Source organism: Salmo salar, chromosome 17 (genome assembly GCF_965601325.2).
Source record: "Salmo salar chromosome 17, fSalSal1, whole genome shotgun sequence".
Lineage (NCBI taxonomy): Eukaryota > Metazoa > Chordata > Actinopteri > Salmoniformes > Salmonidae > Salmo > Salmo salar.
In genome coordinates, this window is record NC_138307.1 from 55,739,437 (window position 1) to 55,756,569 (window position 17,133).

Below are 17,133 nucleotides of genomic sequence, written 5' to 3' on the forward strand. Positions count from 1 at the left end.
GGCCAAAGTAGTGGGAAGGGGTTGTGGGGTGTATTGGTGATAGTGTTGTGTATATAGGGTTAGATTATGGTGACGTTTCCTTTTTTCCCCATTTCCCTTTTCCCTTTTCTTGTGAACAAATGTGCAATGCACTTTCCGAACTGTGACAGGTAGCAATACAGCAACAAAGCATCTAGTCTGCCGGAAAACCACAGGAAGAAGAAGAAAGGAGACTGGAGTAGGACTTTAATAAGTCCTGGTTTAACATCTGGAGTAGGACTTTAAGTCCTGGTTTAACATCTGGAGTAGGACTTTAAGTCCTGGGTTAACATCTGGAGTAGGACTTTAATTGAATCCTGGTTTAACATGAGGAAGCTAGAAGTACCAGAGCCTCACAGAGGCTACTTGCGTTTGGGATCTATTATTGCTGATATTAGACCGCCATCTTCTGGTCCAAAGTTAAAAACCTTTACAGAGGTTTCTGCTGCAGTATACGCCGAGGGGACAGATGAATGTATGTGAGCGTAAACGTTTCAAAAAGTATCATCATAATGCAAGATTTCAATTTTTGTTACATGTATGTGTGTGTGTTGATTGATTGATTGATTGATTGATTGATTGATTGATTGATTGATTGATTGATTGATGGTAGGCCTGTTTAAAACTAGAACCACAAACAATATAATATGTTTTCTCAGATGGTTGTTTTTTAACTAAATCTAAATTCAAGACCTGGTATGTGAGTAGATTCTGGTGTACATAATGCCAGCAGTGGTATTTAGTGAGTCCGCCAGATCAGAGGCAGTAGGGATGACCAGGGATGTTCTCTTGATAAGTGTGTGATACGTGTGTGTGTCCTGCTAAGCATTCAAAAGGTAACGAGTACTTTTGAGTGTCAGGGAAAATGGATGGAGTAAAAAGTATTATTTTCTTTAGGAATGTAGTTGAGTAAAAGTTGTCAAACATAAATAAAGTACAGATACCCCAAAACACGACATCAGTTGTATTTTTACTTAAGTATTTTACACCACTGCATGCCAGTCTTTAGGGTAATATTTTGTCTAGTAATGTAAAACTTCACCACCAGAAAGCAGCGAAGGACCGAACAAAAAGTTCCCCCTTGGGATAGCCCATGATGACGTCGAAAGTAATGCGAGGCATTCACTCTCGGTTACGTATTTTATTATTGAATCAAACTTTTTAAATCTCAATAATCATATAGGCGATGGTGATGTTGACACTGGCATTTGAATAGGCAATATAGGCATTACCACAAATGCGCGTTTGGAGACGTTTTGGAAACATTCAAACAACGATGTTCCTGATACATCCTAGTGTGAATTTCGATATCACAGTAGAGAATTAAACACGGAAGTCTGAGTCTCAGAACATAACCGCTGGAACTAAATTGAATGACCTAAAGTTAACACATACAGTTGAAGTCGGAAGCTTACATACACTTAGGTTGCAGTCATTAAAACTCGTTTTTCAACAACTCCACAAATGTATTGTTAACAAACTATAATTTTGGCAAGCCGGTAAGGACATCTACCTTGTGCATGACACAAGTAATTTTTCCAACAATTGTTTACAGACCGATTATTTCACTTATAATTCACTGTATCACAATTCCAGTGGGTCAGAAGTTTACATACACTAAAAAAAGTGCAAATCAATCCCAGAACCACAGCAATGGACCTTGTGAAGATGCTGGAGGAAACCGGTACAAAAGTATTGTCGTGTCTTTGGGGTTACCATTAAACGGAAGATATGTTTATCAATTAGCTCCCTGTAATTATTATCACGCGATTAAACTGATTAATAGTTTAATTGTAATTAACTAGGAGATCGGGGCACCAAGGAGAATATTCAGATTACAAAGCTATAATTTTCCTAATATAACTTTCCTGTACTATAATATTATATTCTATTACAGTATAGGCCGATTATCTTCTAGTTTCAATGGTGTATTTACCTCTAGTCCAGTCTCATCCCAAACGTCGTAAATTGTTGTATCTGCACGAACCCAGTCTTTACTAAAATCATCCATACATCAATTGTCTTAAAATCATTTATTTACTACACTAATTAACAGAAAAACATACAAACAGTAATTATCGTCACAAAGGATTGGTATCGGAATGTGCCCTTGTGGGCTAAACAGGCTGGTCGGCCTGTTGAACAATGGGTCATAAATGGTCAGCTGAGAAGTTTACACAGAGTTCATTAACAATTGACAATTGAAGGCTCACTCATTCGGGAACAATTGCAATCAATATATATATATTTACGCTCAGTGTGTCGTTCTGATTCTTGTTGGAGAGTAGTTCTGTTGGGGAGTTTTGTCCGCGTTCTCTCTCTCTCTCTCTCTTGGTTAGAATGGATCTTTCAGAGCGACATTCATTAATGTCGTCATAGAATGGTGGTTTCGTTGGTCTTCGCGTTCGATGATATAATTTACTTAGCTGCAGACTAATAATTAATATCAAAGACTTGTTCTTATTCTGTCGGTATCAATAGTCTAAAAGTTAACCACGTGGTATGGTTCACTTTCAGTAGAGGAATTAGATGGTAGAACCTATGTGCCAACGGAGTGTAGGCCTGGTCTGGAGAAATGTAAATCAGGGAGTGTTTTATAGTGCCCATCGAACAGGCTGGTCAAATGACGCCTGGTCCTGTATGTGTCCCTGGGGCGTGCCTATGACTGAGTTAGATTTGGTTACAGAAATACAATTCTATCACATTACATCAGTACATAGCATCTCAATGTCTTACAAAATCTTTATCCTTATTAATACATTCCATACACCCATATGAGGCAAGTCTTAAACTGAGTCTATTATATAAACAGTTTTATGGTAATATGGCTATATTGTCTCTTCTGAGTATCACAAAATGGTACCAAGCGGATCAGTTCGTAGCTGGATTCTTCACCAATCTTCCATACCTTCTCCAGAACGCAAAATGTCGCTTGGCTCTCCAATTCTATGAGTTGGAAGAATTTCCTGTGTCTCTCGATGGGCCATGTGGCCAGAGACTCTCCTGGAATTTTTGAGTTTTTACGACCCTTTAGACACAGGGTGGATTGTGTGCAAAAGGGAGGGGTCAACTGTCCTCCCTGTACCAAAAGAGGCCAACGTCATGACAGTATCTATATCCACAATAAAACGAGTCCTCTATCGACATAACCTGAAAGGCCACACAGCAAGGAAGAAGCCGCTGCTCCAAAACCGCCATAAAAAAGCCAGACTACGGTTTGCAACTGCACATGGGGACAATGATTGTACTTTTTGGAGAAATGTCCTCTGGTCAGATGAAACAAAAATAGAACTGTTTGGCCATAATGACCATTGTTATGTTTGGAGGAAAAAGGGGGAAGCTTGAAAGCCAAAGAACACCATCGCAGCATCATGTTGTGGGGGTGCTTTGCAGCAGGAGGGACTGGTGGACTTCAAAAAATAGCTGGCATCATGAGGACGGAAAGTTATGTGGATATATTGAAGCAACATCTCAAGACATTAGTCACGAAGTTAAAGCTTGGTCGCAAATGCGTCTTCCAAATGGACAATGACCCCAAGCATACTTCCAAAGTTGTGGCAAAATGGCTTAGTCAAGGTATTGGAGTGGCCATCACAAAGCCCTGACCTCAATCCTAAAGAAAATGTGTGGGCAGAATTGAAAAAGTGTGTGCGAGCAAGGAGGCCTACAAACCTGACTCAGTTACACCAGCTCTGTCAGGAGGAATGGGCCAAAATTCACCCAACTTATTGTGGGAAGCTTGTGGAAGGCTACCCGAAATGTGTGACCCAAGTTAAACAATTTAAAGGCAATGCTACCAAATACTAATTGAGTGTATATAAACTTCTGACCCACTGGGAATGTGATGAAAGAAATAAAAGCTGAAATAAATCATTCTCTCTACTATTATTCTGGCATTTCACGTTCTTAAAATAAAGTGGTGATCCTAACTGACCTAAGACAGGGAATTTTTACTAGGATTAAAGTCAGGAATTGTGAAAAACTGAGTTTAAATGTATTTGGCTAAGGTGTATGTAAACTTCCGACTTCACCTGTACCAACTCAGTGGCCTTGAGGTTAGTGTCTGCCCTGAGATTGGGAGTTTGAACCCCAGCTGAGTCATACCATAGACACTCATAATTAAGGAGATTGCTTGTGAATGCCCTGCGATAGACTAGAGTCCTGTCTAAGGGGTGTATGTGTACATTAAGCTGCCTCACGCTACAGAAACAGGATATCCTGTTCCTATGAGCTGTTCCGGCTCGCAGAAGCCAAGGCTTGTACAAGGCTACTTACTTATAGGACCTTGTGGAGAGTTGGACCAGTGTGAGCTCTATGACCCCAATCTAGAGAGCACTGAGAGGGATGCCATGGGCCCATTCTCAACATTGATTCCTGTATCAAGTGATGCAGACTACGAGTGTTGATATTTTTCCCACTGTCCATGTAGTCTAATTCATTGTGATCCTAAAGACAAAATGGATCCTTAATCAATACTCCTATTCTGAGTAGCTTGATCCATAAGGTTCCAGGTGGTTTAACATGAAGACAGAGAAGTATAAGAGGCCACTTGCAGTAGGCATGACCAGGGATGTTCTCTTGATAAGTGCATGAATTGGACCATGTTCCTGTCCTGCTAAGCATTCAAAATGTAATGTGTACTTTTGGGCGTCAGGGAAAATGTATGGAGTAAAAAGTATTATTTTCTATTGGAATGTAGTTGAGTAAAAGTTGTCAAACATAAATAAAGTACAGATACCCCAAAACACATCAGTTGTATTTTTACTTAAGTATTTTACACCACTGCATGCCAGTCTTTAGGGTAATATTTTGTCTAGTAATGTAAAACTTTCACCACCAGAAAGCAGCGAAGGACCGAACAAAAAGTTCCCCCTTGGGATAGCCCATGATGACGTCAAAAGTAATGCGAGGCATTCACTCTCGGTTACGTATTTTATTAATCAAAGTATTTAAATCTCAATAATCATATAGGTGATGGTGATGTTGACACTGGCATTTGAATAGGCAATATAGGCATTACCACAAATGCGCGTTTGGAGACGTTTTGGAAACATTCAAACAACGATGTTACGATACACCTTCTGCTGAGATTGAAATGTAGGATACTAACGTTAATTTCGACACAGTAGAGAGTTAAACACGGAAGTCTCAGTCTCAGAACATAACCGCCGGAACTAAATTGAATGACCTAAAGTTAACACATAGTTGCAGCATCCATCCACTGTGCGCTTTTACGCAACAATCCTCCTGTTGGCCTTCGGCACAGAATTACAGTAGCATCACAGGCGCAGAACGGAGTTTACCATGCGCTCTCCTCTCAGGCTTGACTGACTGACTACATGATTTACGAGATGAGGGCTGTTTTCTGGGGAGTTCTCCTCGCCTGTGTGGACTGGAGTCGGGGCCAGGAGACTCACACATTCGATGGCGACGTCCGCGACTTTGCCATAGGTGACAGCTCGGTATACGTCGTTACGGATGACCGACTCTTCCAGCTGAACCATGATTTTACCAAAATTATAAAGAGGGATAATCCAGAAGTAGTTTATCCTAACCAAGAAGTCCCTCCTTCCTATGAAACGTATCCATTTAAGGTAAACATTTTACTGCCATTCATAAAAAACAAGACCTTGATCACCTGTGGAACCACAAAATGCGGCTACTGTGAAATACTGGATCTCAACGAAATCTCCAAATCTGTGCATTCGGAGGATATTGAAGTGGGTTCATTGGACCCTGGAGATTCAACCATTGGCTTTATTGTTGATGTCGGGAAGAACTCCTACATTATGGCTGGAAGGTTGCAGAGCGGTGTGCCTAACGCGTGTGTCAATTCAGGTCCGTTCCTTGTCCTACGGAACACACTAGATGGACAGAAGGGAGGAATCTTTTCTGATTCAGATGAGAACGCGACTCCATATATTGACGCCAGACATAAGCAGAAGTTTCAGTTTGTGGACGGCTTTCAGAGTAATTCACACATCTACGTGTTCTCGAACGTTCCAAAAGAGCATCAAGTTCGAATTATTTGGTTCAAGAGCGAGAACAATAAAGCAAATACTTTGAAGTCCCTCAAAGGTGCAACACTCAAATGCTGTGGAAACATGGAGCGCCGGCAGCTCCTGTCTTCCTCTGTGATTCCAGGTTCTGGTGGGCTCCATGGGCAGGTGCTCTGGGCAGGTGTGTTCACGGCTGGTAACACAAGAGACCCCATCAACACCATGCTGGCCATCTATAACATCAGCCACTCTACAGGGCTTCAACTCATAAACGTTGACCCAGACTTCTGCTATGAAGACTGTGCAAAGGTTGGTCAGACGATGCTGATTATATTCTGTATGGTTTATAACCAACACCTTAGCAACGACACTGTCATTATTGTTACCCTAATTCCTTAGCAAATGTGTTGAGATTGTCTGTTTCAGTCATCGGGATTAGGTAACCCCCCGGACCTGCAGCCAGAGGCAGTGGTGTTTCAATACAGCTCCATGACATCAGTGTTGGCAGTGAGACACAACTCCTGGCTGGTGTTCTTCATCGGGACAGGAGACGGACAACTCATCAAGGTCTGTGGAGCACAGTTATGAGAACTCTTAACACACACACACACACACACACACACACACACACACACACACACACACACACACACACACACACACACACACTCACACACACACACACACACACACACACACACACACACACACACACACACACACACACACACACACACACACACACACACACACACACACACACTCACACACACACACACACTGGCCTCATAACACCTTTCTCATGTCGTTATTTCTCCCTTGAACACAGATACTCGTACAGCAGAATTACAGCATTCTCTACCAAACGTGGCTCACATCAGGGAATTTGAGGTCTAAATTAGCCTGGAGAATCCACACAATACTCTACTAGACACAATAGTCTCCTTCATGCAGTGTTGTCCCTGGAAAGCTTTAATAATCCAGACAAATCCCCTGTTTCTAACAGAAATATCACAGCCATGCTGTACTCTCTAACAAACCACACAGGGGTTTGGTCACCACTACGCATTAATGATTGTTATCCTATCATGTATCATCGTCATCAAATTCATACTCTTGTTGACAGAGAGAAATGTGTGCAGTCAACTGACATTTACAACTGCAGTATAGGTGATTTCCTAGGGCCATGTTATGCATTGTGGTTTGTTAGTGTGATATGTCAATCTACAGAGACATATTATTGAAGTGTCTCTCTCTGTCCCATGTCAGCTTGCTGTAGACAAGGCCTACAAACCTGCCTGTCCCAGAGTGCTCTACAAGTCAGATGACGACCGCCGTGTGTTTCCCAAGATGCACCTGGATCCAGTGGACCGCAAACATGTGTACATGGCACTGAAGAACCAGGTAAGTTCTACTGTACACAGAGATACATATTATACAGTACAACCATTCTGAAATAGGACCCAGGACATAATATTGTGTGTTTGTTGTAGATGATGCGTGTGCCTGTGGCTCAGTGCAGTGAACACAAGAGTCTGAAGGGTTGTTGGTCTGCTCAGGACCCCTTCTGTGGCTGGTGTGAGTCTGAGAACAGCAGGTCAGTCACAAGAACCACAACTACACACTTCTATAACTTACACTATAGAAGAGATTTCTTTATTACATCACATTTTCTTTTCTAAAATGTAATTTTTCATTGTTGTGAGGCCAGTGTGTGTGTGTGTGTGTGTGTGTGTGTGTGTGTGTGTGTGTGTGTGTGTGTGTGTGTGTGTGTGTGTGTGTGTGTGTGTGTGTGTGTGTGTGTGTGTGTGTGCGCGCATCTGTGTCTGCATGTGAAACAGAGTTGACTTGAAGTGGTCTGGGATTTTCACGGTGACTTTGCAGGCACAGTCATTTCAGTACCTATCAAATAGCTATGGACATGTGTTTTGTGAAATGTGACAAGGAAAAAACTTTCTTGTATATGGTCACCACTTCCAAAAAAATTACAATTTTGTTCACACGTGTGTTGTAAGCTACTTACTGAACATACATACAGTAACTTATTTCAACAAGTGAACAATGTTGAGGTCTGAAATGTACTTTTTGTACATATTTTCCCCATATTTGGGGACCAAAAGTAATGGGACAAATTCATTTATGTCTATTAAAGTAGTCAAAAGTTTAGTGTTTGGTCCCTTAATCCCAGCACGCAAAGATTTTATCAAGCTTGGATGCATTTGCTGTTTGTTTAGGTTATGTTTCAGTACATTTCTTTGCCCAATAGAAATGAATGGTAAATAATGTATTGTGTAATCACTTGTATTGTATTTAATGTTCCTTAGAACATTTCCCTTCGTTTTAGTTGTGTTAACGATTATTTTGTGAAATGAATGGTAAATAATGTACTGTGTTATGTTTGAGTCACTTTTATTACGTATAAGAATATAACATGTTTCTAAACACTTCTGCATTAATGTGGATGCTACTATGATTATGGATAGTCCTGAATGAATCTTCAATATTAATGAGTGAGAATGTTACAGATGCACAAATATCATACCCCCAAGACATGCTAACCTTTCATCATCACAATAAATGGGGAGGTTAGCATTTTATATCATACCCCCAAGACATGCTAACCTTTCATCATCACAATAAATGGGGAGGTTAGCATTTTATATCATACCCCCAAGACATGCTAACCTTTCATCATCACAATAAAAGGGGAGGGTAGCATTTTTGGGGGGTATGATATTTCTGCCTTTAACTTTGTCACTCATCATTATTTACCACAACTAAAGAGCAAGCCTACGGCCACAAACACATTTAGTTTCACTTGTCTTTATCAGAAATATTGTCTATGTGTGTGTTTGTCAGGAGCCAGTGATCGTCTCCATAGTGCCCAGTGTTCTGTCCTTCCATGGGAGAAACCACGCCCTGATGACTGGGAAGAACCTCCATCACGTGACTAGGGTTCGCATCCAAGGGCACATGGACTGCAGTTTCAAGGAGTGAGTCAAAGTGGACAATCGGTTGAATATGATTTGTTTTACTAATTCATGCAGACATCATTTTAGGAGATAAATAACATTTAAAAAATGTAATCAATGCTTTTAAACAATGATTTAGATTTTTTTCACTGGTGCCCACTTTGTTCATGAAAGCCCAATGCTTTATCACTGTGTTTTGGTAAAGTGTGTGTCTGTCACACTGGTATAAAGGATTTTGGAGACAGGCGCAGGAATACACAATAGGGGTTTTTAATACACCCAAAACAAACACGTATACAAAAACACTGGGCTGTACCCAAACAAAAGAGCGAGGGTAAACCTCGTTGACGACACGGGACGATACCCGTAATACACAATATATATATATATATATAGCACGCAGCATAACAGCTGCACTAACGCATAGGTACTCACACCACCAACGGACACGGGAACAATAACCGACAACGACAGAGGGAACTGAGGGCACATATATAACATACTAATCAGGGGAAATGGAAACCAGGTGTGTGTAGTCAGACAAGACAGTCCGGGGTTGATGATAATGAATACCGTGCAGTGAAGCCTAGAAATCCGGTGACGTAGACCTCCGGAACTGGTGAACAGAATGAGCATCAGTACCGGGGGGATCCGTAACCTGTGTAGTGTGTGTATCACCTGGTCAGGTCTCCTGTGTGGAACAACACTGGGTCCAGTCTGACGTTCCACATCCCCAGTGGAGACAAAGGTTCTGTCATTGTGTGTGCCGTGCTGCCAGACGGTCGCTGTCTGGGCAAGGCCACTGTCACCTATGGGTCCTCACCGTCTTGCACTGGGCTAACACCAAGCACTACCTGGGCTAGGTAAAAAAACACACACACACATACACACACATAGGTACGCGTGTGCGCACACACACACTTAGGTACGCACATATGATCCGAATTTTTATACACACACACACACACACACACACACACACACACACACACACACACACACACACACACACACACACAAGCTATACAGAGGTTAAAAAGCATGCCTGTAACTCTTTTCCATATATGGCTGATGGCCATTATGTTGTCTGATGGGGAAAGAAAGTGGGCCGCTTCCCAGAAGTTGCTTCATACAACAGTCTTATGTTTCAATCACCTCTTTCTCTCAGCTGCTCAGCACTGGCTTCCCTTTTTGCTTTTGGTAGCTCTCTAAAGCAGATTCTTCATGCTTGGCTAGCTAGTTTTTATGGACCATGTCATACTTTAATAATCCTGTGAAATGTTTGTTTTTGTGTTACAACTTGTTTTTCTTCCTCTGGCTTATTCAAATAATGTGGTTTAGACATGACTACAATTCACATCAGCACGCTAGGTGTGACCAACAACCCTCCTCTGATTGGTTGATTTCGTTTGTGTCCTGCAGTGGGAAGAGGAAGATCAAGGTCCAAGGGTCCCAGCTGGAGTTTGTGGAGGGGGTTGTTCATGACCACGCCCCTCAGACCATCCTAACCAACTACAGCTCTGGGGTAGGCATCTTAACACACTGATTTGAATTGATTTCTTGACTAAGCGTCATGTCTTCACCCACTCTCACGTAACCAGTCAGTAACCTAATATGAACATGCACACTGCCACACCTCACCAAACGTTCACCTTCACACAACACAGAAATCAGTCATGGGGGCCTCAATATCTGAGGTATTCTAATTCATGTTGTTGGTGTTTTTAGAGTCTGTGGTACCACACACCTCTCTTTGAACACATTAACCAGCCAGTCACCTCCACTGTGTTTCTGAGAGTGGCCAATCAGACACTGGCCTGCTCGTCACAGCTCACCTACCATCCCGACCCAGAATTCACCAGCTATACTGCAATCAAGACAGGAAACGACCTGCGTGTCACCATTGAGGTATACGCACATGTGCACGCATTCACGCACCCATACACACACATATGTACTTGAAAGCTCTCTCTCTTCCCTGTAGCTCAGTTGGTAGAGCATGGTGTTTGCAACGCCAGGGTTGTGGGTTCGATTCCCACGGGGGGCCAGCACAGAAAAAAAAAAATGTTTGAAATGAAATGTATGCCTTCACTACTGTAAGTCGCTCTGGATAAGAGCGTCTGCTAAAATGACTAAAATGTAAAATGTCTTTCTCTCATTCATTCATTCATTCATACACGTTCCATTTCTTTTTTTATTTCAGAAAAGGGCTGACGAGTTGAACATCGCCACAGAAGAGATCTTAGTGTTTGGTGTTCAGGAGGAGAACCAGGATGTACAGTGTATCATGGAAACCATCGAGAAGAGCAACGGGACTGACTCTGTCATCTGTGAGATAAAGAACACTCCCAACTTTAACATCAACTCAGTGAGGGTAAACCTCTTACTCAGATAACCTCAACCCACCATTTTAATAGTTTCGCTGGAACACTGTCCTTGGAAATGTTGAACAATAATCATGTATTATGTTGTCTTTGTTCATCAGATAAGAGTTGGCAATGTCACAATAAACCTTGATTCAACACACACTGTACTGCTAACACTCTTTCTGCTTATACCCATCATTATAGTCATCGTTGGTAAGTATTCCTTACTTCAGCTTCATTCTCATGGTTTTCTGTAGCTTTTAAATGTGTTTACTTATAGAAGATGTACTATTGAATAAGGCTCCTAGTTTTAGGTATGGTGTGGTGTTTTTTTGTCCTCGGCACTAACTTCACGCGCCTCCTTTGCCACTCACCACACCTGTCCCCACTGCTGATTAGCACCACTACACTATTTAAGCAACAGTTTTTCCCTCCAGTATTCCTTATCCTGTTGGGGATTGCAATGGCCAAACTTATTCATTTCCTTGATCCATGTCACTGACAACGTGAGTACATTTTATTGGAGAATATGTAATAATGTTAATATTTAAGATCCTTTGAGGTTGTCAAAGTTTGTGTGCTGCTGTCATTTTCCTTAGAACATTTTCCCTTCGTTTTAGTTGTGTTAACGATTATTCTGTGAAATGAATGGTAAATAATGTACTGTGTTATGTTTGAGTCACTTTTATTGCGTATAAGAATATAATATGTGTCTAAACACTTCTACATTGTGGATGCTACCATGATTACAGATAATCCTGAATGAATCGTGAATAATGATGAGGGAGAAAGTTAGACGCACAAATACACTACATGACCAAAAGTATGTTGACGCCTGCTGGTCGAACATCTCATTCTAAAATCATGGGTATTAATATGGAGTTGCTGCTATAACAGCCTCCCCTCTTCTGGGAAGACTTTCCACTACATGTTGGAACATTGCTGCGGGGACTTGCTTCCATTCAGCCACAAGAGCATTAGTGAGGTCGGACACTGATGTTGGGCGATTAGGTCTGGCTCCCAGTCGGCATTCCAATTCATCCCAAAGGTGTTCGTTGGGGTTGAGGTCAGTGCTCTGTGCAGGCCAGTCAAGTTCTTTCACACTGATCTCAACAAACCATTTCTGTATGGATCTCGCTTTGTGCACGGGGGCATTGTCATTCTGAAACAGGAAAGGGCCTTCCCCAAACTGTTGCCACAAATTTGGAAGCACAGAATCATCATTGTATGCTGCAGCGTTAAGATTCCCCTTCAATGGAACTAAGGGGCCTAGACCGAACCATGAAAAACAGCCTTTGACCATTATTCCGCCTCCACCAAACTTTACAGTTGGCACTATGCATTCGGGCAGGTAGGGTTCTCCTGGCATTCGCCAAACCCAGATTCGTCTGTCAGACTGCCAGATGGTGAAGCGTGATTCATCACTCCAGAGAACGTGTTTCCACTGCTCCAGAGTCCAATAGCGGCAAGCTTTACACCACTCCAGCCGACGCTTGGCATTGTACATGGGGATCTTAAGCTTGGGTGTGGCCGGCTCAGCCATGGAAACCCTTTTCATGATGAACAGTTATTGTGCTGACGTTGCTTTCAGAGGGAGTTTGGAACTTGGTAGTGAGTGTTGCAACCGAAGACAGACAATTTTTATGTACTTCAGCACTCTGCACTCAGCTCTCACTCCGTTTCCACTTCACAATAACATCACTTACGGTTGACCGGGGCAGCTATAACAGGGCAGAAATTTGACGAACTGACCTGTTGGAAAGGTGACATCCTGTGCCATCTGTTTTGTCACACTGTAAATAGATTTTTATATTGTGTTATTGTTTGTTTATCCCACGTGTAACTCTGTGTTTGTTGCACTGCTTTGCTTTATCTTGTCCAGGTCGCAGTTGTAAATGATAACGTGTTCTCAACTAACCTACCTGGTTAAATAAAGGTGAAATAAAAAATACATTTTAAAAATGACGATGCCACGTTGAAAGTCACTGAGCTCTTCAGTAAAGTCATTCTACTGCCAATGTTTGTGGTTGCAATGCTGTGTGCTTGATTTTATTCACCTGTTTGTGGCTGAAACAGCCAAATCCACTAACTTCAAGGGGTGTCTACATACTTTTGTGTGTGTGTGTGTATATATAAAATCATAGCATCAAGACATGCTAACCTCTCACCATTACAATAACAGTGGACGCTAAAATATTTTTTTTGGGGGGGTTAAGATATTTGTGGGGTTTACTTTCTCACTCATCATTATTCACTATTCATTCAAGATTATGGTAGCATCTACATTCATGTTGAAGTGTGCTTGATGCAGTCATTGCGAAATTGGGAACAAATACTTCAATTTTTACTACTTTAATACACATATACAGTGCTTTTGGAAAGTATTCAGACCGCTTGACTTTTTCCACATTTTGTTACGTTACAGCCTTATTCTAAAATGGATTAAATAAAAATGTTTCCTCACCACTCTACACACAACGCCCCATAGTGACAAAGTGAAAACAGGTTTTTAGAATTTTTTGCAAATGTATTACAAATAAAAAAGATTTCAGACCCTTTGCCATGAGACTTGAAATTGAGCTCAGGTGCATCCTGTTTCCATTGGTCATCCTTGAGTTGATTGGACTCCACCTGTGGTAAATTCAATTGATTGGACATGATTTGGAAAGCCGTGCGCACACACCTGTCTATATAATGTCACACAGTTGACAGTGCATGTCAGAGCAAAAACCAAGCCATGAGGTTGAAGGAATTTTCCGTAGAGCTCCGAGACAGGATTGTGTTGAGGCACAGATCTGGGGAAGGGTGCCAAAAAATGTCTGCAGCATTGAAGGTCTCCAAGAACACAGTGACCTCATCATTCTTAAATGGAAGAGGTTTGGAACCACCAAGACTCTTCCTAGAGCTGGCCGGCCAAACTGAGCAATCGGGGAGAAGGGCCTTGGTCAGGGAGGTGACCAAGAACCCAATGGTCACTCTGACAGAGCTCTAGAATTCCTCTGTGGGGATGGGAGAACCTTCCAGATGCACAACCATCTCTGCGGCACTCCACCAATCAGGCCTTTATGGTAGTGGCCAGACGGAAGCCACTCCTCAGTAAAAGGCACATGACAGCCCGCTTGGAGTTTGCCAAAAGACACCCAAAGGACTCGGACCATGAGAAACAAGATTCTCTGGTCTGATGAAACCAAGATTGAACTCTTTGGCCTGAATGCCAAGCGTCATTTCTGTAGGAAGCCTGGCACCATCCCTACAGTGAAGCATGGTGGTGGCAGCATCATGCTGTGGGAATGTTTTTCAGAGGCAGGGAGTGGGAGACTCGTCAGGATCGAGGGAAAGATGAACAGAGCAAAGTACAGAGAGATCCTTGACGAAAACCTTCTCCAGAGCACTCAGGACCTCAGACTGGGGCGAAGGTTCACCTACCAACAGGACATCCACCCTAAGTACACAACCAAGACGAAGCAGGAGTGGCTTCGAGACAAGTCTCTGAATGTCCTTGAGTGGCCCAGCTAGAGCCCGGAATTTAACCTGATCGAAAATCTCTGGAGAGACCTGAAAATAGCTGGGAAGCGACACTCCTCATCCAACCTGACAGAGCTTGAGAGGATCTGCAGAGAAGACTGGGAGAAAATCCGCAAAAACAGGTGTGCCAAGGTTGTAGCGTCAAACCCAAGAAGACTTGAGGCCAAAGGTGCTTCAACAAAGCACTGAGTAAATGGTCTGAATACTTATGTAAATTTGATATTTCAGTTTTATATTTTTTATACATTTGCAAAAAACATTTTTTTTTAGCTTTTTCATTGTGGAGTTTTGTGTGTAGATTGATGAGGGGGAAAACAATTTAATCAATTTTCGAATAAGGCTGTAATGTAACAATGTGGAAAATGTCAAGGGGTCTGAATACTTTCCGAATGCACTGTAAGTGAATTTGTCCCAATACCTAAAATGGGGGGACTATGCACAAAAAGTGCTGTAATGTCTAAACAGTTCCCCCGAAATGGATGGAAATAACCTCAAATTAAAGCTGACAGTCTACACTTTAACCGCATAGTCATTGTTTGCTTCACTGTCCCAATAATTACTGAGGGCACTGTATATCCTTGCATTGTTTTGTTAATTTTTTTCAGTTTATTCCCCCTTTTGCTTGATTTAATCTGCTGTTAGGTCTGGAAGGAATCTGCATTATCTGAGGTCAACATAGAAGACTGTCCTTTGAGTCTTTGCAAGTTTGTTGGCAAGGTGGTTGATCTTACTCCAGAGTAAATCGCCTTCTCCTCCATCATTATTTTTGGATCAAAGATGTCTTGCATTTTTGGAAATTGGAGAAAATAAAATGTACCTCTTCTAAATTCTACAAAATGTCAGCCTTTCTTTACTTGGGTAGAGACGCTATTATTCCTCCCCACTCAACAGTTAACTGCCTGCACTTGTTTTGCGTGTAATTTATATTAATGTTTGTATTATCCTAATTTAAAATATAACTGTGTACCACTGTCATATGTACCTTTTAGGTTTTACCATGTTACCATATTATATTTTTATGCATAAAATACACGCCTATTCTAAATCAATTGCTCTTTGCATTAAAACTGTGAAAAAAAAGTTATTCTGTGATTCCCCCATTCAGGCGTGGTTTGTGCTATTTGTATATTCATGTAGCCTACATAATAGTGCATAAGGCTAATTTGACAAATAATGTTACCATCCTTCAATGTGTGAATCAATCAGGCCATCTGAACTGTTGTGTAAACATGGTACAGGATGTAAAACTTGATTTGTAGCGGGTGAAACTTGTAGACCAGAGTCAATTGGCATAAGCCTTAAAGCCCAAACCGTACAAATGCCCAATCAAACACTTTCCCTTACATCCAGGTATTTGGAGTCCCTATAGGACATGCCAACTCAGTGGCCTTGAAGTTAGTGTCTTCCCTGAGATTGGGAGTTTGATCCCCAGCTGAGTCATACCATAGACACTCATAATTAAGGAGATGTTCTCTTGATAAGAGCGTGAATTGGACCATGTTCCTGTCCTGCTAAGCATTCAAAATGTAATGTGTACTTTTGGGCGTCAGGGAAAATGTATGGAGTAAAAAGTATTATTTTCTATTGGAATGTAGTTGAGTAAAAGTTGTCAAACATAAATAAAGTACAGATACCCCAAAACACATCAGTTGTATTTTTACTTAAGTATTTTACACCACTGCATGCCAGTCTTTAGGGTAATATTTTGTCTAGTAATGCAACACTTTCACCACCAGAAAGCAGCGAAGGACCGAACAGAAAGTTCCCCCTTGGGATAGCCCATGATGACGTCGAAAGTAATGCGAGGCATTCAATCTCGGTTACGAATTTTATTATTGAATCAAAGTATTTAAATCTCAATAATCATATAGGCGATGGTGATGTTGACACTGGCATTAGAATAGGCTATATAGGCATTACCACAAATGCGCGTTTGGAGACGTTTTGGAAACATTCAAACAACGATGTTCCTGATACATCCAAGTGTGAATTTCGATATCACAGTAGAGAATTAAACACGGAAGTCTGAGTCTCAGAACATAACCGCCGGAACTAAATTGAATGACCTAAAGTTAACACATACAGTTGAAGTCGGAAGCTTACATACACTTAGGTTGGAGTCATAAAAACTCGTTTTTCAACAACTCCACAAATGTATTGTTAACAAACTATAATTTTGGCAAGCCGGTAAGGACATCTACCTTGTGCATGACACAAGTAATTTTTCCAACAATTGTTTACAGACCGACTATT

The 17,133-nt window shown here is 41.6% G+C and overlaps 1 protein-coding gene across 2 annotated transcripts; it reads left to right on the plus strand.

The window, feature by feature from the left end:
* Positions 1-4,026: 4,026 nt before the first annotated feature.
* On the plus strand, positions 4,027-15,963 carry LOC106576179 (plexin-C1). Of its 2 annotated transcripts, XM_045699806.2 has the most exons (10): positions 7,401-7,421; positions 7,511-7,614; positions 8,877-9,010; positions 9,676-9,852; positions 10,412-10,514; positions 10,718-10,897; positions 11,193-11,363; positions 11,475-11,568; positions 11,793-11,861; positions 15,523-15,963. In XM_045699806.2, exons 3-9 carry the CDS (start codon positions 8,940-8,942, stop codon positions 11,855-11,857), a joined length of 861 nt encoding a protein of 286 aa, XP_045555762.1. In that variant the 5' UTR covers positions 7,401-7,421; positions 7,511-7,614; positions 8,877-8,939; the 3' UTR covers positions 11,858-11,861; positions 15,523-15,963. The 2 variants fall into 2 exon arrangements, with proteins under 2 accessions (XP_082820008.1, XP_045555762.1); XM_082963882.1 differs by lacking the exons at positions 9,676-9,852; positions 10,412-10,514; positions 10,718-10,897; ... (2 more) ...; positions 11,793-11,861; positions 15,523-15,963 and adding exons at positions 4,027-6,326; positions 6,444-6,584 and having other exon boundaries at positions 7,287-7,421.
* Positions 15,964-17,133: the final 1,170 nt, after the last annotated feature.